Source organism: Peromyscus eremicus, chromosome 11 (genome assembly GCF_949786415.1).
Source record: "Peromyscus eremicus chromosome 11, PerEre_H2_v1, whole genome shotgun sequence".
NCBI classification, from domain to species: Eukaryota; Metazoa; Chordata; class Mammalia; order Rodentia; family Cricetidae; genus Peromyscus; species Peromyscus eremicus.
Window position 1 is genome coordinate 36,099,731 of NC_081427.1, and position 21,664 is coordinate 36,121,394.

Genomic DNA, 21,664 nt, shown 5'->3' on the forward strand with positions numbered 1-21,664 from the left:
CATGAAGCACCAAGGGAGCAGATGTTGTGGAAAATTCTGAGACTGAGAATTACTAACTCCCAACCTGATGATAATAACTAAGAAATTTTAGTAATATAGAATAAACATTCTAAACAAAAACATTTTTAAACAAAAAACAAAATAGCATATAAAGAGGTGATTGGGCTGTGCTGGAAGACCATATATTTTTACATCATTTGTTTCTACATACAGTTTTACAATTTGGTTTTCTGTTTCATGAAGAAAAAACATAGATGCAACAATCAAGTGAAAAGTTGGCTTCACTTAAAACAATTTATATAAAAGTTACTGATCCTGAAGGCCACTGTCATGATTCTCTTTAAATCTTTTATTTCATAAACTTTCTGGTAATTTGGGTAATTAAATCATGCCGGTATTTTATTTTAATTTGTTAATAAGTACGTTTCTTAATCACTTGCTATGGTATAACTTGTCATAAAAAAGCCATGGTAATTTCTTACATTCTGGCTTCCTTAATATGAAAGTTGCACAATGAAGGTTGTACAAGTCTAATTTAGCATTTTCCTCATGGTTGTGTTATTTTCCCTTGATAATGTGTTCCCATTGAAATAATACTGAAGTATTGGTGGGCACAGTATTGAGGGGTGTGGTGGCACACATCTTTAATCCCAGTACTAGGAAGACAGAGGCTGCCTGTTCTCTGGGAGTTGGAGGCCACCTTGGTCTTTGTAGCAAGTTCCAGGCCAGGGCTACATAGTGAGACCCCAGTTTCAAAGCAATGCAGCAACAAAACCGCTAACCTTCCAAGCACACAAGCCAAACCCAGAAATATTCATTTAGGTGGTGTTGGGACTGAGCTAACAGAGCTGCCTTGGGTTTGACAGGATCATGCAGACGTTTGTTACTCAGCAGTGGAAACAGAGCAAAGAAAAGTCCAGTTGCCTGCACGGTAAGAAGCTGTCAGAGAAGAAGGTGAAGTCTCCTCTGCATTTGTTTACTACCCTGCGCAGGTTGGTAACAGGCGTCTTCATCCTTGTCTCTGTGCTCAGCCTTTAGAGTCCCACGATACCCAGTCCAAAGTATTCTTTCTTGCCTAGGTGTCTTGTCTTCTGTATGACTTCCAACAAAATACTAAATTATAGGTAGTCCATTAAAAAACATAGATGTGCTTATTTATTTATTTTGACTGTCAATATTGGTAAAATTTGCGAAAGTTAGGTTTTGTTTTTGCATGACATAGAGATTCCTCCAAAAATCAGTTCTTCATGGGGTTCTGGGATGGGTCGCAGGAAGAAACCACGTTAGAATCTTCTAGTGTTTATCAGATGTGGCTTAATTCCTGTGACCCAGTCTGCGTCCGTCTTTGGCTTGGGTCCTAACAGGGGGGCTGTTGATGAGGTGGCAGCATATGTACCACGGTTGAGCTGGGACACTGACATTAGGTCCAGTTTTGCCCTGTGTTAATTGTTGATCATCTTCAAGGTCGCCCAGCTATCCTCCCCCTGGTTGTGGCAAAAGCAAATCCAAACTGAAATCCGAACAAGACGGCATCTCCAAAACGCACAAGCTGCTGCGGAGGACTTGCTCTAGCACTGTCAAAACTGATGACGTGTGCGCCAAGACGCACAGGACCTTCGGGCGCTCGCTGTCCAGCGACCCCAGGGCCGAGCAGGCGATGTCCACCATCAAATCGCACAAACTCTTGGGCCGGCCCTGCCCCGCAGCGGGCAAGCAGGAGGACTGCCTCACGCTCAAATCGCATAAGTTATTGACTCGCTCTTGTTCTGGAGACCCGCGATGTGAGCACAACACCAGCTTGAAGCCCCACAAACTGCTAAGCAGGTCTTACTCCAGTAATCTCAGAATGGAAGAGTTATACGGGCTGAAAAATCACAAATTGCTCAGCAAGTCTTACTCCAACGCCCCCAAGTCATCGAAAACAGAGCATTTCAAGGAACCCAATGCAGAGGGCAGGAGGCTCTCGCTTACCTCAGGGCTTATCGGTATTTTAACACCATCATCGTCTTCTTCCCAGCCTCCTGTGCGTAAACACTTTGATCTTGTCTTCTTAAATGTAGCGAAGGGGCAGGTGATTTGTATGCATTTTTTTTTTAATATAATACCTGGGAGAAGATGCAAGATTCATTTGACTTGTTTTGTTTTTAAATTTGCTGGGTTTTTTTGGGCAGGGGCATTTTTTTTTTTTTTTAACTAGGTATTTACAGGTAGCATAGAACAGTAAGTATTGGTTCTGGGAAAAAAATGTAATCACTGATTTGCTGTCTGGTTTGTATTCCTACCCACTGAATTCTACTAAAAATAGAAGGAATTCAGTTATATTTACAAAGTTTTTTAATCTTTATTAAGTAGGTTATTTAATCTTTTCTTTCACCCCATGAATAGTAGAGGACCACACTTGTCTTATAATTAAGAATAATATTTCAGTTATGTATTAGAGAATTTTGTCTGTGAACATTGTGGTTGGTGATAGCATCTAAGAGTCTCACACGAAGATTTTCTTGATGTCCTTTTAATGCTAAAGCCGTGTTTTTGGGTGGGAGGATGTGGGGAGTGTATGGTTGGTATTGACTGTGAATCAACCCTACTCAAAATTCACCTCTCCAGTGATTGGCATTGCAGTCGACTTCAGACAGACTTAAATTATACATGTAGTTACATATTCAGAAATGGCGGATAAAAGTTTTTGTTTGCTATTTTAAATATGTGCATGTTGTGAGTGTCAATTTAACGATGCATATGATATACCCAGCCATATGTAAGTTGACAAAAACAAGAGACTGATTTTAGGAAGTCATCCATACATAGATTTTCTCCTACAACTGAATTACAAACACCACTGTAAAATTACACTCGTTGGAGGAAAACTTGACAATCTGTATAATTTTATATGAATATACTAAAAGTTCATTTAAAGGTATGTTTTAATGACATGGAGAAAGTTATGTCAATCAATTCCTAATGTTTCCCATAATTTTACCCACAAAGATAATTTCAGATAGTTTGTGAAAGAAAACACGTTTCCCCCCCCCCCCATGTACTTGGCCCGATAAGAGATTTAGTACTGGAGGCCCTTGGAGGAATCATTGATAAGATTTGAATATTCTAATGATGATGTGGGCATTTTTTGATCAGTAATAGAATAAACGAACTTTCTTTTCATGTAACAATGGCAGATATTTCTACTAAAAATGAGAAATTAAGAATATCGTTTTGTTTAGGCAAATATAGCAAATTATGCAAATATGGCAATCAGTCTGTAATGAAATTCAGTATTTTAATATCATAATAGCTTACAATACTCATGTGGCCTTCTGCATTCATTTCTGGAAAAAAAGGTAAAAGCTGTAATTTCTACATCCTCCTCAATGAAAAATTACTTTTTTTAAAACTTTGCTTTTCATAGACAAATGGTGCAAAATGCATTCCAATCCGAGACCGCGGCTTCCTGGTGCAGGTATGACGTAAGATCATCCACGGTGGAGGACCTTGTCCTTGCTGGGTTTTTTCATCATTTGAGACCCTCACTGGCCTATTTCCTTGTATTGTTTTATCCAGACGATTGAGTTTGCCGAGCAGCGGATCCCTGTATTGAATGAATACTGTGTGGTTTGTGATGAGCCGCACGTGTTTCAAAACGGCCCCATGCTTAGGGTGAGTACTTACTGATTGAATTTCCATGTTAACAAGAAATATAAGTGAAAGCATTCCAATATGAAAGTAAACAAATACAGCTTAAAATAAATACTTCCTAAGGCAAACTATTTAATATATACTAAGTGCTATCATTTGGATGGAAATGAGTTAGCGTTACTTCTGGAAGGATCTGTGAAAGAGTAATTTCCTATTAAGATTGTGTTTCTTATGTCTGTCATCTTTGGATCCATTTACATCTATTTCTATATAGGCAATAAGTCTCATCAACTGTATTTATATGTTTATTTAATAACACATAGGTTCTGGAAACAGCTTTTTATAAGGCTAAAATAACTAGGATGCTTTTGTGTGTTTGTTCAAAACCCCATAATTTAGTATGGTTAGTATATAGAGAGGTTCCATGCGAGTTCAAGCAGGTACACAATAGTGTTGGGAAAGTTAGAAGAAAGTCTGAAACTTAATAACACAGTTGTCACACCACCGAAGAAGTATGGAAATGGAAATCAATGGACATGCATGCTTTGGAGGGTGAATTATTCAATTTAAAAACATTTATGCAATAATAACTTTATAAAGCTTTAATCAATAAAAGTTGCTAAAAAGCCAGTTTTTAAGTTGAAGTTTAAGTAATTCTTGGGGAACTGTTCCTCATGGGCTCTAATATTTGAATGCTTGGTCCCGAGGTGGTAGTGCTGTTGGGGAAGTTATGGAACTCTAGCAGGCAGGGCCTTGAGGAAGGCTTTGTGGATTTATAACTTTGCCCTACGTGCTGCTTTCTCTCCCTGCTTCCTGTGTGGGGTTGAGATGTGACCTCTAAGCCTCCTGCTTCTGCCCCTGCTGCTGTACCTTCCTTGTCCTTCGAGTCCTCTGGAGCAATAAGCAAAAAGTCAATTCTGTCTTCTCTAAGAAGCTTTGGGACATGGTATTTCATCACAGCAACAATAAAGTAATCAATACAATGTTTAAGTCATTAATGTGCACGGTTAAGTGATTTTTAGTACAACCATGATTATAGCCATCATTACTAATTCCAGAATATTTCCACTACCTAAAGAAGAACCCTGAACTGCTAACAGTCATTTGCACTCTCTCCCTTTTCCTGGTGGCCTGGCAACCACTGATTTATTCTCCTCGTCTATGAATTTGTATGCTCCCAAGTTTCATCCTTGCAGCATAGATCAATAATCTGTTCCTTTTCATCATCCAATATTTCATTTTATGGATGAACTCCCCAGATAGAATGACTCATTCACCAGTTGATGGAATCTCTAGGACCTGTGTTTATTCTCTTTCTGAGGAATGGCTGAACTGTTTGCATAGTGATTGAACCCTTCCTTCACTTTCTTCATATCTACATTCCCTTTTCTTTTTTCTTCTTCAAAAGAGTGTGTGAGGATATCTGTATATGTGTAACCATTGCAGTGTATATGAGTCTAGCTCTCTGATTTTGGTAATACCGTCATAATGAGTGATGATTTTGATAATGTTTTCATGCTTATTGGCCATTTATATATCTCTAGAGAAATGTCTGTTCAAAACCTTTCCTTATTTTTATGTTGAGTTATTTTAATTTTTATTACTGAGTGGCAAATGTTCTCTATTCTGGATATTATATCTTTATTACTAGATCATTACCATATATAAATGAAAAAGACCTTATTTTGTGTGCTTTCCATTGTATTTCCTTGGTAATATCTTTGATCCAGTGAAGTTTCATACTTTGATGAAGACTAACATTTTTAATTTCTTACATTTTTTATGTGTGTCTAAGGAACCACCACCTAATTAAAAGCCACAGCAGTACAATTGCTTATTTCTAAGAGTTTTAGAACTGGTCTCACATTTAAGTGAGTGATTGTTTTGAAGTTAATTTTTGTCCGAGATGTGAAGCTGTGGTTCAGATATATTTTGTTGCAGGTATGGACCCAGTCTCTCTAATGGATTTATTGAAAACTATTATTTAATGATTGTGGTCCTTTGAAAATCATTTGGCTATAAATACATTAATTTTTCTGGACTATATACATTTTATTTCCACAGATCTCAATGTCTGAAGTTATACCAGGATTACAAGTCTTGGTCTACATAGCTCTGTAGTAAGAGTGAAATCTAAGAAGTGTACATTAGCCTTGTTCTCCTTTTATAAGATAACCTTGGTTAGTTGGACTCCCTTGCTTTGGCCTATCAGTTCTATGGTAATCTTGTCTATTTTTGCAGATAAAAGCATAAAAGCAGTTGGTATTTGTGTAAGTTTGCATTTAACCTGTACATCAGTTTGGGAATTATTGTCATCAGCTATACACCAAATATTTGTCTTCCCTCCCAAATCAATACACTGAAATCCCAGCATTCCAGCATTCGTGTGGTGTCAGTGGCAGTGGGATGCTGAGCTGTACCGCATAGTGAGGTGGAATCCACTGGATCAGATAACTGAGAGAGCTCCCCCACTCTTCTCCCAATGAGACAGAATGGCATCTGTCTCTGGTCTTTTGTTGTTGTTGCTCTTTTGTTTTTTACGAGACAAGGTTTCTCTGTGTAGTTTTGGTGCCTGTCCTGGATCTCGCTCTGTAGACCAGGCTGGCTTCGAACTCACAGAGATCCACCTGCCTCTGCCTCTCAAGTGCTGGCACTAAAGGCGTGCGCCACGACCGCTCGGCATGTCTCTGGTCTTGTTGCACTGGTGCATAACACCAACAGTCGTCCATCGTCAGACACTGCCTCTGTTGGTTTTTTAGTTTCCAGATGATGAGAAATAGAAGTTTGTTTTATTGGCAGTCTGCATGGGCTAAGATACAGTTTCATGATAATCTTTCCAAAGCATAAACACAGGATATCTTTCACTTACTTAGATCTTTTAAATTTTCTTTCATTGCTATTTTAATTTTTTTTTTTAGCATCTGAATTCTGTATTTTCTGGATAAATTTTACGTAAATGAATTCTTTTATTTAATTTACAGGTAGTTCTTGTTAGTATAAAGCGATACAAATGATTTTTGTAGATTATCCTTGTGTTCTGTAATTTTGCTGAATTTCTTTATTAGTGCTAATAAGTTATTTTTGGCTTTTTTAAAATGACCATCTATAGAAGATTTCTTAGTTTCTTTTTCCTATTTATGGTAATACTTAAGGAAGGCTTGTGAGCCAGCTCATTGGTTCAGAGATAATCAACATATAAAAAGAAGTGACTTATTTTTGGCTCATAGATTGGAAGGTCCTAGTCCATGATGGGTTGGTTACATTACTCTGACATGTGTTGTGGCAGTATATGACAGCAGGCAAATGAGACAGCAGAGCTGCACACCCACTGTCCCGGGAGCAAGAGAGAACAGAAGTGGCTGAGACCCCACAATGCCTCTTAAGCACACACACTAATGACCTAGTAATTCCACTCTAAGCCCCACTTCTTAAAGCTCCCACCATCTTCCCATAGGACCTGTCTAAGAAACAAGGCTTTAGCATGTGGGATTTTGGGCAGCACTCAAACCTAAACAACAGCAGTCTCTTTCAAGACAGAGGATTGTTGGTTGTGTGGATTTAAAAAAAATTATAACAGGGCCTTCATTACATTAACTTTATTCCTATATTTGATTTCATTTATTTTTCTGCTATTGAAAATAGAAGTACTAAGTTCTCTACTGTTGAGCTGTCCATTTCTACCTCCACCTGTCACTATTTCCCCCATGTATTGTGGAAAAATGTGTTATTCAGCCTGTGTTTATGCAATTATGTTGCATATTTGTGATTTTTATATCTGTCATCTCTAGTAGCAATTTTATCTTCAACAAGTTTGTCTTGTCTCATGTTATTGTAATCTCTGCACGATCTTCAGTTCCCTCCCACCTCCTGCCTCTCTCCTTCATTCCTACTAACAAGAAAAGGATGTCGGTTTCTTATTTATTTTCTCTACGAATTACGTCTATCCCTATTCATCTGTTTCCATGATACTAGCTTTTTTGTGTGCGTTAAACAGCTATTTTCTAGGATCTCATTTAATTCCTGTCTTACAAAATTCTGATCTGTTTTCATTAACTGTTTAGGATAGTAAAATTAGCATTTAAAAATTTAAAAATCTAGTTTAGATTAATGCCAACTTGATTTTAATAACATGAAAACTTTGTTCCTATATATCTTTTAAAAATTATTTATTATTGTGCATGTTATTATGACATGGGTATGACACACATGTCATAGCACATGTGTGTAGATTAGGAGACAATTTTGTGACTCAGTTCCCTTCCTTTCCCCTTCAGTAGGGTGAAGTTGATGGTTATCAGGCTACAGGGAAGTCCTGCACTAGCCAGGGTGTCTCGCTCATGCTTCAGGCCATCATCTTGTGCTAGTCTGATCTTCCTCCCTTATGCCACTGTGCACAAAGACACACTACCTCCTGTGCTACCAACATAGATTCGAAATTATTGCTTAATGTAGTTTGCCTTTAAACTAGACAGAAACTGATCAAAATGTTAAAAATAAAAAAATTACATGCATATACAGTTTTTAAAATTTATTTTTTGCCATTTCAGGTTCTTACCCATGCTCATTATGTTTTTGTATACCCTTTCTAAGACTCTTGGAGTTTCAACTTGAAGTATTCCTTCATTTTTTTCTGAGGGACAGTTGCACTAATAATGGACTCTTAAATTTTGTTTGAGAATATTTTCATTTCTTTTTCAAGTTTGAAGGACAGTAATGTTACACATAGAATTATTTGCTCACCCTTTTTCTTGTTTAGATTTGAATTTCTCTTCCCCTTGATCCTTTGGCTTCTAAAGAGAAATGAATTTTGCGTGCCTGTGTGTGTGAAAGTTTCCTCATATATACGAGCTGCTCTCATGGTTTCTTCTGTCATTGTTTTTCAGTGATTTTCTGTAGTTCTGTTTTGATCTTTGTTTTTTTTTTTTGAGACAAGATCTCTCACTATAGGCCAGATTGGCCTGAAACTTACTGTGGAATCTAGGCTAACCTGGAGCTTCAGGCAATCATCTTGTGCTAGCCTCTTAAGTGCTGGGATTACAGTGTGAATTACCAGGGCTTCCAGTATTTTGATTAAGGTTTGCATGTATCTCTTTATGTTTGTCCCAGTGGAGTTCATTGGGCTTTCTTGAGTATAGGTTAATAATTTTTTTTCACAAATTTGCTATTTTGGGAGCTATTTCATCAAATATTCTTCCCACATCTTTTTCTTCTCTTCCAGGACTCCATCATTAATACATTTGTATAAGATGGCACTGAGTAGACTTCATAGCCTTTGTTTACTTCCTTCATTGTTCTTTCTGTTACTGAAGTTACACATCTCAGTTGGCCTGTATACAAATGTTCCTGAACTCCTCAAATGCATTTATAGCATCCCTCAGTGAATTTTATTTCAGTTTTTATAGTTGTCAACCCCAGAATTTATTTCCTTTTTAAAATAAATTCTATCTATTGATTCTTTTGAAATACTATCTTTATTTAGATAGAATTTGCTTTTGTTTTTGCTCTTTAATCATTTTGTGTATGCTACTCAATCCAGTATCTGTGCATTTTCCTGGACTCTGTACATCAGTTACCTTTCTCCTATACCTGGGCCTTACTTTATTATTTCTTTGCATGCCTCATTCTTTTTTATTGGGAGCCAGATGTCCTGAAGATACTAATGCAGCAACTTTTGAATCAGATCTCTGTCTTTTCTAGGATTTATCTCTTGATGAATTATCATCAAAAGTGCCTTACCATTTCTTGGCAAGGGTGCATGTTTGTTGAGCATTCCTTTAATACTTAGCCTGCCTGTTTATAATTCTACCCTAGCCTGAATTTCCCCTTTAATAAAACCAGCTAGAAATGATATTTAATGCCGTCTCCTGGTATTTTTTTTTGTGTGTATTTTTTTTTGTTTTCTCCTCCTCCTCTTCTTCATTCTCTTTTTTTTTTTCTAAATTAAACATATGGCTTAGTGGTTTAGCTTTGGCTGGCCAAGAAATTTCTGTTTAGTTCAAACTGGCTTCAAACTTGTGGCTATTCTCCTGCCTGAACCTCTCAAGTGCTGAGATTTTTGGCACAAGCCACCGTGACTGGCTACAAATCTTTCTTGAGCACATGGAGTCCTGGCCAAATATGTGGCCTTCTGTCTTCCCAGGCAGGCGTAGAAGCCTTTTGTAGCCCTTGTGCATGTTATTTTTTGTTAGTCTTTCCTCCAAAGAAGTTTTGTTAGTTTGTCCTTTACCTCCATCGTTACTTACTGCCTCTGTAATGACCAAAACACTGATTAATGTTCAGTCCTGGTTCTGGGTACTAGATTAGTGCTAGCTGAGTTCCAGATCAGGCAGGAACAGACAATTGTTCTGAGCTTGACTTCCGAGAGCCGTCAGATGGGGTCCACGAAAGTCCTTTGCGAATGACGTCCATGCTGCCTCTTCCAGTTTCAGGAAATGTGAGCTGGTACACATAGTTTGCATTCTTTTTTTTTTTTTTTTTTTTTTTTTTTTTTTTTTTTTGGTTTTTCGAGACAGTGTTTCTCTGTGTAGCTTTGCACCTTTTCCTGGAACTCACTTGGTAGCCCAGGCTGGCCTCGAACTCACAGAGATCCGCCTGGCTCTGCCTCCCAAGTGCTGGGATTAAAGGCGTGCGCCACCACCGCCTGGCCATAGTTTGCATTCTTACCAGGGTGTAGTTACTTGTTTTGAGTAAGTGCTTCTTGCCTCCCTACAGTATTTCATTGTGTTGGTTAAGACCATTTTTGCTTGTTTTTTTTTCTTTAAAGCTCTTATAGGGCAGTTGGGTTATTACGTAGCCCTTTTTGTTGATATCAACCCCCATTTCAGTGTTTAAAAATATGCATTCTACTACACCTATGTAGTAAAATCCAAGTTTTAGTTTGAGAAACAGTAAAATATGAAGATAATGATTGACCTAATGTGCGTCCGGATTATTTATTGAGGAGGGGAGCTCATTTCCCACTGTGGACCAGGTACTGTGTGAGGATAGTTTGTTTATTGATTCCTTACTTGATGTTTTAAAAATTCTAGTCATTTACTCCTGTGGGTCTGATAATGTTGTTTTAGGTTCATAAGGATTAAACAATTTGTTCCACACCATTCACGTCCTGTGTCTGGATGCTGAGCTTTGAACCGGATTCTGTCTGACTTCTGTACTCTCTATCTTAATCATTAGTTGGAGGCTTGATAGGTTGGAAGGTGCCATGGCAGATTCTGTTCCACTTTTTAAGGAGAACAAAAAGGATCATGTTGTTTGTCAGAATATGTTTAAAAAGATAAATCACACAGCCTATAAATAAATGATCTTATGAGAAGTTTTTAATATCTCAAGATTCATATGGATGAATAACTATTTTATTAGCACAATTATCCGACCTTATGATTTATCTATTTCATTAAAGGGAAATAGATGAAAAATTATTCTTATGGCCCATAGCCTATATTTGGAAAGTCTACTTTTATTTTATTCTCAGAATAAAATACATCCAGCTAAAGCAGCACGTATTTGTTAAATTGTTATCTGATTGAAAGGAAAAATGTCCACTTGATGCAAGGAATGGCAAGACTCCTGGTTGTCTCTACATCTGCCTCTTAGAAACTGTACTTCTGTTCTCCCAACATTCATGCTTTGACCTTGAGTTGATCCATGGCAGCTCTGTCTCCACCACAGAGAACAACAGGAATTCATCAATACCAGACACTCCTTAAGTATTTTTTATGTGTGCAAAGCACTTTATATGGATTGTCAGCGTTTAATCCTCATAGTGACTCTGTGAGTTATTATTGTCCTCACTTTACAGGTGAAGAAAGAGACACTGTTTTCAGTGTTCCTCTGCTGGTAAGTGATAAAGACAGGACTCCAGCCAGGCAGAGTGGCACCTAGACAGACTCTCAACCTGCAGACTCAGAGGACTGTGTTTACGTCCTTGAAATTCACTGCACACATTGTTGGCAGTCTACTCTTTGTGGTTTAATTGCTGGCAATTCATTCCTATAATAAGTGGCAAAGATACCAGTTTCTCTTAGTCTTCTTTCTGTCTCACTCGAAATTTGGTTTGCTTTGTTTCTTCACCAATGAAGGTTAGAGAGAAAAAAAATCTTCTAAATAAATACTTTTATATAGCTTATTATTAGATGGTTTAATGTTGCTGTGACATAGCATAAGGAAATCAGACAAGTGCCTTTGGCTTTTTAAATAATGGTATAAGTGACATGAAATCAGATAAAAAATTATAATCAAAGAAACTTCTCCCGTTTGGGGAAGGATAAACAGAAATAACCAATTCTTAATTCCATTAAGAGATGCTTTTCTTGATTTAGGCAATCTTACTAATTTTTTCTATATCTCTCTTGTATTTACATTGCAGTATGTTATGCTGTAAATTTAAGAGTCACATATTTCTTAGGGGATTTTAAGCAATGATTCACTGACCATTGGATTACCCCTGTGACGTATTTCCAGGTGTGATAAATCCCAAAATGGGTGCATTATAACACAGCTGGTGGTTTAAGAGATGAAACAGTACTTGTTTTTTGTGAAATCCTGAACCTAAGGCCTTTGTCTTCTCTGCTTAGAGTACTTCTCATGTTTTCCTTGAAGTCTGATTTTCTGAAGATGTGGTCAATGTCCTTTGCTGCTCTGCTCTTTAAGTCCTAAAATGTTGGCCCCTACTTTCACCCTTCTGTTATTCTGCTTAGAGGACTCAGTGTGTTACATACTGTCTGGAATGCACTCAATGTGCTATTTAGAAGTGTAAGATGCTCCAGTTTTCTCTGTTTGTTTACAGCGTTACTAAATGACACTTTTAGGTGAGTCCTGACAAAACACTCAAATCTGTATAATAGCCTGCATAAACACTGAAGAGTTCATACAGTCCGGGTTCTTAACTTGGCAGTACAGTGGATTGTTATCAGAAAACCAAACCTGAACCTACTGAATAAATCTGTCCCCTTTGAATGCACTATAGGGTCAGTGCAGCATGCGTTTTAGAGATGCCTTTGAGTGTTACAGAAAACAGGAGAGGAAGGGCTTGGTGCCTGAAAGCCTCTAAATTCCTAGTTCCTTTACCTTTCTACTTTGCTGCTGTGTCTTTCTTGACCATCCCTTGGGAGCTGTTGACCCCCGATTGGGAAAAAAAAAAAAAAAAAAAAAAAAAAAAAAAACAAAAAACCATCTATGTGAGGTAGCATTGTTATGCTCACTGATATTGGTTGTTCCTTGTTCCTGGTTAAGAGGCACATTTCCCATGTCAGTATACATGTTAGTAAAGACTCATAGTCATGGTCAGCTGCCTTTACTGCATTGGGCCTGTGTTGAGGCAAAACATCATAGAGCAGCAGCATGTGACAGAAGAGGAAGCAGAGAGGCAGAGGGAGAGAGATGTGATATACTTTTCAAAGGCAGGGCCCCAGAGACCTTCTTCTCCCAATCTGGAAGTACTTCCACTTTTCAGCACTTCTCAACAGTTTGATCAATTATTAACCACTCAGTGGATGAATCCTTTGATTTGCCTGCAATTCCTTCATCTCATCACCTCCTAAAAGCCTTCCAAACCCCCCCACACACACTTGTGAACACTCCACTGGGGACCACACCTGCTCTGCAAGCACACCTCTGCCCTGATCCCTGTGTCATTTCTGTCCCCGTTAATGAAGAGTAAACATTTGCCCACCCGAACATCTATCTCAACTGAAGAACACTCAAAGCCTTGCCTGTGAAACTGGAAATGCAGAGAAGTAAAAGCTTAGAGATGTCGTTCTTAATATGTTATTCTTTTATTCTCATTTTTTCAACATTATTTTTAAGTCAAGAATTTACATGTAAACTGATTTTTCTCTTTTTGATTGGAAATACTTCAATATTTTAACATTTTTGATTAACTAAATGTATAAAATGCTATATGACATACTACAGTCTTTATTCAATATTTTAGTGTTTTTTTCTTTAGTACTTTCTTAGGCATTGACATAAACTACTATAAGGACAGCTGGGATAATTTCATTTATTTTGTTCAGCACTTAAATAGCTTTCCATTCCTAAAGGAAATGTTTATAAATCTTGTTTAACTTTCTTATCAACTCACAGAGTTGGGTGTTATTTTTATTCCCATTTTCCTGATTTGAAAATAGCTGCATATGTGCTCTGGGGTCAACAAGATCCAGTTGTATGTTTTATATATTGGACTTACATGAAATATTTAGTTTGAACAAAAAGATCATAACAGAAATGTTTGAAAACCATTCCCAACACCATGCTTTACTCTCCACATAAATGTGTATAGCAAAACCCTCTAGAGTTGTAACATTTCTATTCTCAGTAAAGGGTAATTTAAATTCATTGAAAACACAAATTTCTTAAAATACGGTTAGGTTCTAAAATATTCTTTGAGGCTTAGGAACAGTTTTTGAAATATGTTTTTATTGCTTACATTTAAATTGCTTTGATTCAAAAAATTTAAATGTATTCATGTTAGCTGAAAGGTCTACAATAAATCATATTTTAAGGACACATATAAAAGTTTTCATCCATTTAAGTTGTTGGTAAATAATGGATATTATGTAGTAAATATGTATGTGTTGGCAATAGACTATAAGGTTTTATAGTCTAAATTGTAGGAAGTTGATTGCTCCAAGACAACACACAATTATTAAATCTTAAGGTCATATATTAAAACAAAAGAAGAAAAGAATTAATAATGACAGACTTGATTACATGATTTCTATGAAAATGTGAAATAAACTCATTATTACATCTATCTCTTAATAGATGTTAAGTAGCTGTGTACAGTTTAAAATAGAAACTGGCATTTTCTGTGTAACTGTCAATCATGGTAGTTTTTCATGAGGGGTACACAAGAATCATTTCAGAGTGGGAAAAGGATCATCTACAGTGTGACTCCTTCCATAGTGCCAAGGAGGAATGATTCTGTTTCTCTTCTTGAGTTGATGCCCTTTCTGTGATTAGAGAAGCCTGATTTATTTTTACTTATTCTTTTAGAATTTTCAAGAATGTACATAATGTATTTTGATCATATAAATCCCATACTCCCCAACCAACTCCTCCCAATGATACCCCCACACCCCACTCCCAATTTCAATCAGTGCTGTCCATATATGCATGTCTGTAGAGTCATTCACTAGGAAATGGACAACCTACCCGAGGCCACTTCCCTGAAGAAGGCTGACTCTCGCTACCCCAGCTGTATTCAACTGTCAAAGCACCTCAGCTAGGGTTGAGACTTCATGGCACCCTCCTCCATCTATGCTGGAATTATGACTAGTTTTGTCTTGTGCAGGTCTTGTGTGGGCATCTACAGTTACTGTGAGTTCATGAGAGTAAAAGCTTTGTCATGTCCAGAAACACCTTCTTAGCAATCCTCTTCAACCTCTGGCTCTTAAAAATCCTTCTGCCTCAGAAGAGCCAGAGGGGATTGAGGACACCACGAAAACAAAGCCCTCCAAGTCAACATGAGCAAAGCTCATATGAACTCACAGAGACTGAAGCAGCATGCACAGGGCCCACACAGGTCTGCACCAGGTCCTCTGTGTATGTATTATGACTTCCAAGTTAGTGTTTTTATGGAATTCCTAAGTGTGTAAACAGGTAGGTCTCTGATTCTTTTGTCTTCTCTTGGGGTCCTTTTCTTCTATTTGTCTTTGTCAACTCCAATGTATTAGTTTTTGTTTTGTTTCATTTTATTTTATTTTAATTATCCCTTAGATGCCTGTTTCTTTTCTAATCAAAGACAGAAATGTGGTCGATCTAAATGGGAGGGAAGGTGGGGAGAAACTGGGAGGAGTAGAGGGAGGGGAAACTGTAGTCAGGATATATTATGTGAGGAAAAAAGTCTAGTTTTAATAAAAGGAGAAAAAGAAGAAAAATCTTTCTGCCCTCCTCTAGAATGTCTTCTGAGCTGTTTGGGAGGGATTGCGGTATAGAAGTCCCACTTAGGGGTAGATACCACATAGTTACTCATTCACCACACTGACCAGTTGTCAGAGAGATACCTAATTTTAATTACCTTATGTAATTTCAGAATTTTTTAGTACCATCTTGTATTGACAATTCAAATTTGCAAATATAGTATAGATGAAGAAGAGGATATTACTGCACAAAACAACTGTGTAGATGTAGAAATATTTATGAGAAAGTTTAATGTTTTTGTATCATACATCTTGGAGTGTTTTGACACTTCACTAGCGCCGACTTAGTGTGGTGTTAGTATGGTAATAATTAATAACAACACTTACTGTCTCATTGCCACATTACAAAATGGGATATATGTTCTTGTAAGAATATAATTATGCTTTTACTTGTAAATTTTCAGAATGATGGAAAGTTGTTTTGGTTTTTGTTTTCAGAAAACATACTTTCTAGTTTGCCTGATTCCCTTCTTCCAGCTGATGGAGTGCTAGGAGGTTTCCAGAAATGAGCTTTACACAATTGAGTATGGAAAGAAGGGTGACTTTTAGGGAAACATGTCCATAAAGTAATTGTGTCATAGTTTCTTTCATTAGAATGCAGGTTTATTGTTTGAGAAGACTGTTGGTGAATCTGTGGGATTCAGAGCTTTCTAGGTTCAGGGCCAGGAGAGTGAATGCAGAAGAAATCAGTATGGAAACCATTTCACTGGGGGAAATTACCAAAATTCATTCTAGACACAGTCAGAACAGCTCATGAATTCCTAGGATTGTCAGTGATGAGGCATATATATATATATATATATATATATATATATATACACATATATATGTATATGTATATATGTATATATGCATAGTCATCTACCATAATTTTTCATAAATGTTTCTTGTATTGTAATTTTTAATGAACTCTTAAATTTGGTGTAGTGAAATTTTACTTCTATTTAAAGCAGTAGTATAATATTGAAAAAGTAGTGTCTGTTACTTTTTTAATTGTAATTAATTTTTTCATGGAATATATTCTGATCATGATATATATTATGTAACTGGTTTTTCCTTTTACTTGAAAGCTTAATTTACTCTGAAATCTGCCATATATATATATATATATATATATATATATATATATATATATATAATGTGTATATGTGTGTGCCATTCACATATATACACACGTTTAATGGTTAAAGATTCAGATAAAACTGATAATTATTGGAATCACTAAATAAACCATATGTTGTTATTCAGTTTGGAGATTACTCTATTTTAGTCGTTAAAAGGGTGGTGGGTTATTTAACTAGAGTATTATTCTTCTATGTTGCTATTTACTGGGGTGAGTGAGTGGTACATGGGTAAGTCCCAGCAGTCCTTCAGGGTCTCCAAGCCTTTCTCCCTCCATTTTTGTTCATGTGCAACTTTGTTATATCCAGACATTGATGTAACATTGAATTTTATAGTTAATATGCAGTAATGGTTGCTCCTGTTCCTCAGCGTCGCAGCACATTATACTCCCCAGAAAGTGAACAAAAGGAAAAAAGCCTCATGTCCTTGGGGGAAAATTGAGGCATACATACACAGATCCTCTTAAAAGATTGAAGAAGATTTCAGAATAAGTCAGATGTTCAAATAGAGAGGAAAACAGTCGGAATTGACTAGTCTGCTCTGTGCTTATCCAAACACATAGCACTGAGTGTAGACTGAGTCGGCACAACTCCCTCCATTAAATCTCTTCCCCCAATTTCAACATTTCTGAAACTGAATCAGGTCAGACCTGCACTGTTAGGATCATCAAAAGCGATAGAGCAAATCCTTTTTCCCCTTAGATCCTCTTCAGGGATTCTGCCAGAAACTGTGATGAGTCAGGCTTCCTATCTGCAAAGCCACACATATGGGCTCCTTCTGAACATAAAGGATGTTCAGAATGGAGCCATACTTTCCCCTGGCTGAGCACTGTCAGGGCATCCTCTAGAAGCACCTAGCCCGGGAGCAGTGGCACTAACAAATGCCTTTTGTCTGGTGTGCAGAGGCACAGGAGATGGCATCGTGTTAGGCTTCATCAGCTACCTAATGCAATGTAACTGGAGAGGTAAGATAAATCAAGGGGTTGACACTATATTAGAATTGAACAATGAGAGCTCCTCCAAAGGAATTGCAGAGTGTATATTTCAGCGCTGTTGACCTCAGGAGGTTATTGATGTCAAAAGTCTGTGCAACAAAACCAATCTTTCAAGAGCTAGGTAGCAAGTATGTAGAATCATGCTTATTTCTTTTAACTAAATTTCCTAAGGAAAAGCCCATTACATCTTCTTAATGTAGTTTTTGTGTATAGCTTCATTATATACCCAACTAGGGATATACTTTTTAAAATGAATGCATCTGATATTGTGTATTGTACATTGGGTAGAGAGATGTACTTCACTGCTTAATATTCTTTTCATTGATTGCTAAATTGTTCTACATGGAAATGTCTCCACCTTGCTCAAACGGATCATTTATTATTATAGTTGTGACTCTACAAAGAGACTCTTGTTAGTACAGTGCAAGAATTGGGTTATTACTAAGTAACATGATATGATTTCCTTGTATAAAATAGTCTAAGCCTCTAGTTATTATATAGAACGACTTTCCGTTTTTGAATTGAAAGATGGAAAAATATACTGTAATTGACTCCTGTTCTTTTATAGCCCACGGTGTGTGAGAGGGAGCTGTGTGTATTTGCTTTTCAAACCCTGGGGGTGATGAATGAAGCCGCCGATGAGATAGCCACTGGAGCTCAGGTACTCATGCGAATTGTGTCTTGTTTGGGTTTGAAAAATTTGTTCCAGTCTATCGCTGTTCTCTCTATGCTGTTCTTAGGGGAAGAATTCTGATAGCATCTTGCTAAAAACAATCTGGCACTTGATCTTTTTTCTTTTAAATCTATGCTTTGTCATTTTGCAGTGGCCTAGGGGAGAAATCAAACAATTTTCTTTTAAAAATAATTGTCTTGTGTGGTAAATGGGGCAGAAAGCCTTGCATGTGTTCTTTTGTAGGTTTTTTTTGTTTGTTTGTTTTGTTTTTGTTTTTGTTTTTGTTTTTGCTTTTTGGTGCAGTTATACTTCCACAAAGTAGAAGTCTGTTGAATTATTTTATTTATTTGTCTATCTGGAGGGTTTTACTTTGTAGCCCTGGGTATCCTGGAACTTGCTATGTTGTGGCTAGCCTCCTGCTCACAGAAATCCACCTATCTCTGCCTCCCAAATGCTGGTATTGAGAGTGTGCTCCACCAGGCCCAGCTTTTTGTTATTTGTTATTGTTGGATACAGGGTTACACTGGGCCATGTTCGTTGAGACAGGATCCTAGTATGTGGTCCAGACTGCCCTTGAGTTGAACTTGTAAACCTACTACTGTGTTAGTATCTCCAGGGCTGGGATTATAGCCATGTACCATCATCCATTTACTGTGCATTGTAAAAATGCTTGTTTGAAATCTTTGCAGACATAAATTTCCCTATTCGTATCCACACTGGGTTACATGTGTTCAGAGGAGTTCCTTCCATCCAGACAGTAGCCTTTTTCTTCATTCCTTTTCCAGAAACAGCATGTTCTTCTGGGAACTGCAGAATGGAGGCAGCTTAGTATAGACAGTACTGTCCCCTTGTAAATCAGCAGAGGAATCATTGAATACATAGCAACAAAGCCATTGTATTTAACAATGACCATTAATAGCTTTGACAGAGGAGAGGAACAAGAAGCAAGGTGACTTGCAGCAATTTGCTTTTCCCAGAATATGGCAAACTCGGCATGGCTGTGTGACTTTTCGAACCTGGAGCAATGTCCTCCCCTACAGTGCCAGGCCTCTCTAGGATAGCTCCAGAGCCTCCATACATACTATTATCTAATAGATACTTTGTTATCATTCCATCTAATAACACCAGAGACTGCAGTGAAGCACGTGTTCCTTTCATTGCTATCTATTTTGTATATCTTGCCCATTAGACTGCACACAGCACCCTAGCACAGACCTGACTTGTTCATCTTACCATAGAATCTAGAACAGTGTCGTCACACACTGTGTGCTCATGTTAGAGACATACTCAGAGCAATTGCTATTTGAAATCAGTGGTCCCATTTGGCCAAGTTTGGTATCAAGTCATGAACTACAGATTTGAGAGAAGGGTGACAGACCTGGGGCTTCCTGATTACTTTGTGCTGCCCTGAGCAGGACAGTCAGTAGCAAAATACCCACTGGATATCCAGAAGTGACTCATCTCACGTGTTTTCCAAGGTGGTAGATCTACTCGTGTCCATGTGTAGATCTGCATTGGAATCTCCTAGAAAAGTCGTCATTTTCGAGCCATATCCTTCTGTGGTAGATCCTAATGACCCTCAGATGTTGGCCTTCAACCCCCGGGTAAGTGGTCAGCCCGAGCCCACCATGTCCAAAGCTCCTGCGAACCAGGATGAAGACTTTATTCTTATGGCTCTCTTCCCTTTGAATGTCTGTCTTGTCAAGTGTATCCAAGGTCGTTTTAAAACACATGGGAATCTATCATCTCATCAGAATAGAAGGAAAATAGTCAAGGGACAGCTTCCCCTTTTCTCCTTTATCACTTCAACATCCTTCCCCTGCTGTTACCTACCCTCCCCCTCAGAAGTTAACAAAAGTTAAATCCATATTGTTAAAAGACTCCCATATCTTAAGAAAACCAGATCATGAATACTTATGGCAGAACTCTTTCTGAAATAACAGAATTTCAAATGGATTGTGAGCCAGAATTGCCTCAGTTTATATTATTGTTCATCTCGAAATTTTTTTAGAGAAATGACTATATAATACACCCTCAGAAGACCTTTACTTCCTTGTTTACTTTCTGCATAGAAATGAGGGATCATTTGAGCACATACTGTCACCTTACTCTTTGGATAGCAGTGTTCCAATCTAAAATTAAAGCACTTGGGAGATTTGAAGTATATCTTCTTCCAGAAGGATTCTAAGCTTACTTTATTGCTTATTGCTTTGGTGTGGCGAAAGCCAGAATGAAGAGCCCAAAAATCCTTCTGTATTTCAAGATTTTTATTCCAGGGAGGTGAACATGATTTTGTGACCTTACATAAGAAATACTCCTTTAGTTTTTCTTTCCTGTGATTCTGGATAATCAGCCCTCTGTCCTTGAGCTCTCTTATTACAGTCTTTTATGTACCATCCTTTGCTTTCACACTGGCTTTGATGGAAAATGCATGTACAGAAATAGTATGTTTCTCCAGTAATATGTGACTTGCAAGGGCTTGTAAGTGAATAATGCTTTTTTTCTTTGTCATATAGAAAAAGAACTATGACCGAGTAATGAAAGCTCTGGACAGCATAACTTCCATCAGAGAAATGACACAGGTGACAATGTGGTCTCATGTTCTTCTACCATTCAGTCTGCACGAGCAAGATCGTATTTTAAAAATGTCTTCAGAACAACACTGTTACAGAATGTAATTTTTTCCTATACAAGACATAATTAAAATCATAAAAATGTGCTAGGATGGTTTAATTCAATTCTGTCAGTGTCTTGGCCTTCTAACACTGATTTTTAAAGAATAAATGCATAATTGTAATCTTAATATTTTGTTCTTAAACTTGAGTAAAAACTTTGAGTAATTGAAGTTATTCAACAGGATATTTTAAAACAGTGTTGAAATCTAATAAGTACCACCTTTGGTATTAACTGGTGCTAATAATTTCAGATATCATTTTGATTGTTAAAATAGACAGAGATTTGGGACAATAGAGAATGGTGTTACATGTGTACCACCACATCTGGCCACAAGTATTCTTTGTCATTGGATGTGTGTGTGTGTGTGTGTGTGTGTGTGTGTGTGTGTGTGTGTGTGGGTGTGGTGTGGTGTGTATGTGTGTCGCTTTTTGAGATAACATCTCAAGTAGTTCAAGCTGACCTTGAACTTGCTATGTAGTTAAGGATACCTGGAACGTCTGATCTTCCTTTGTTCATCTCTTAAGTGATGGGATTACTGACATATGGACATATGCCACCACAATAGCTCTAGAAATATTCTGTCTCTCTTCCTCCCTTCCTGCTTCCTTCCCTCCCTCCCTTCTGTGTGTTCATATGATTTCTTCA

At 37.5% G+C, this 21,664-nt stretch overlaps 1 protein-coding gene across 1 annotated transcript in view; it reads left to right on the plus strand.

Annotated features, from left to right (window-relative positions):
* Nucleotides 1-21,664, plus strand: part of Parp8 (poly(ADP-ribose) polymerase family member 8) — a 186,472-nt gene that overhangs the window by 138,529 nt on the left and 26,279 nt on the right. The window contains exons 12-18 of the mRNA XM_059276249.1: nt 867-992; nt 1,465-2,023; nt 3,407-3,457; nt 3,559-3,654; nt 18,239-18,331; nt 19,822-19,947; nt 20,860-20,925. Coding sequence (XP_059132232.1) covers nt 867-992; nt 1,465-2,023; nt 3,407-3,457; nt 3,559-3,654; nt 18,239-18,331; nt 19,822-19,947; nt 20,860-20,925 — 1,117 coding nt within the window. The remainder of the gene's footprint in view (nt 1-866; nt 993-1,464; nt 2,024-3,406; nt 3,458-3,558; nt 3,655-18,238; nt 18,332-19,821; nt 19,948-20,859; nt 20,926-21,664) is intronic.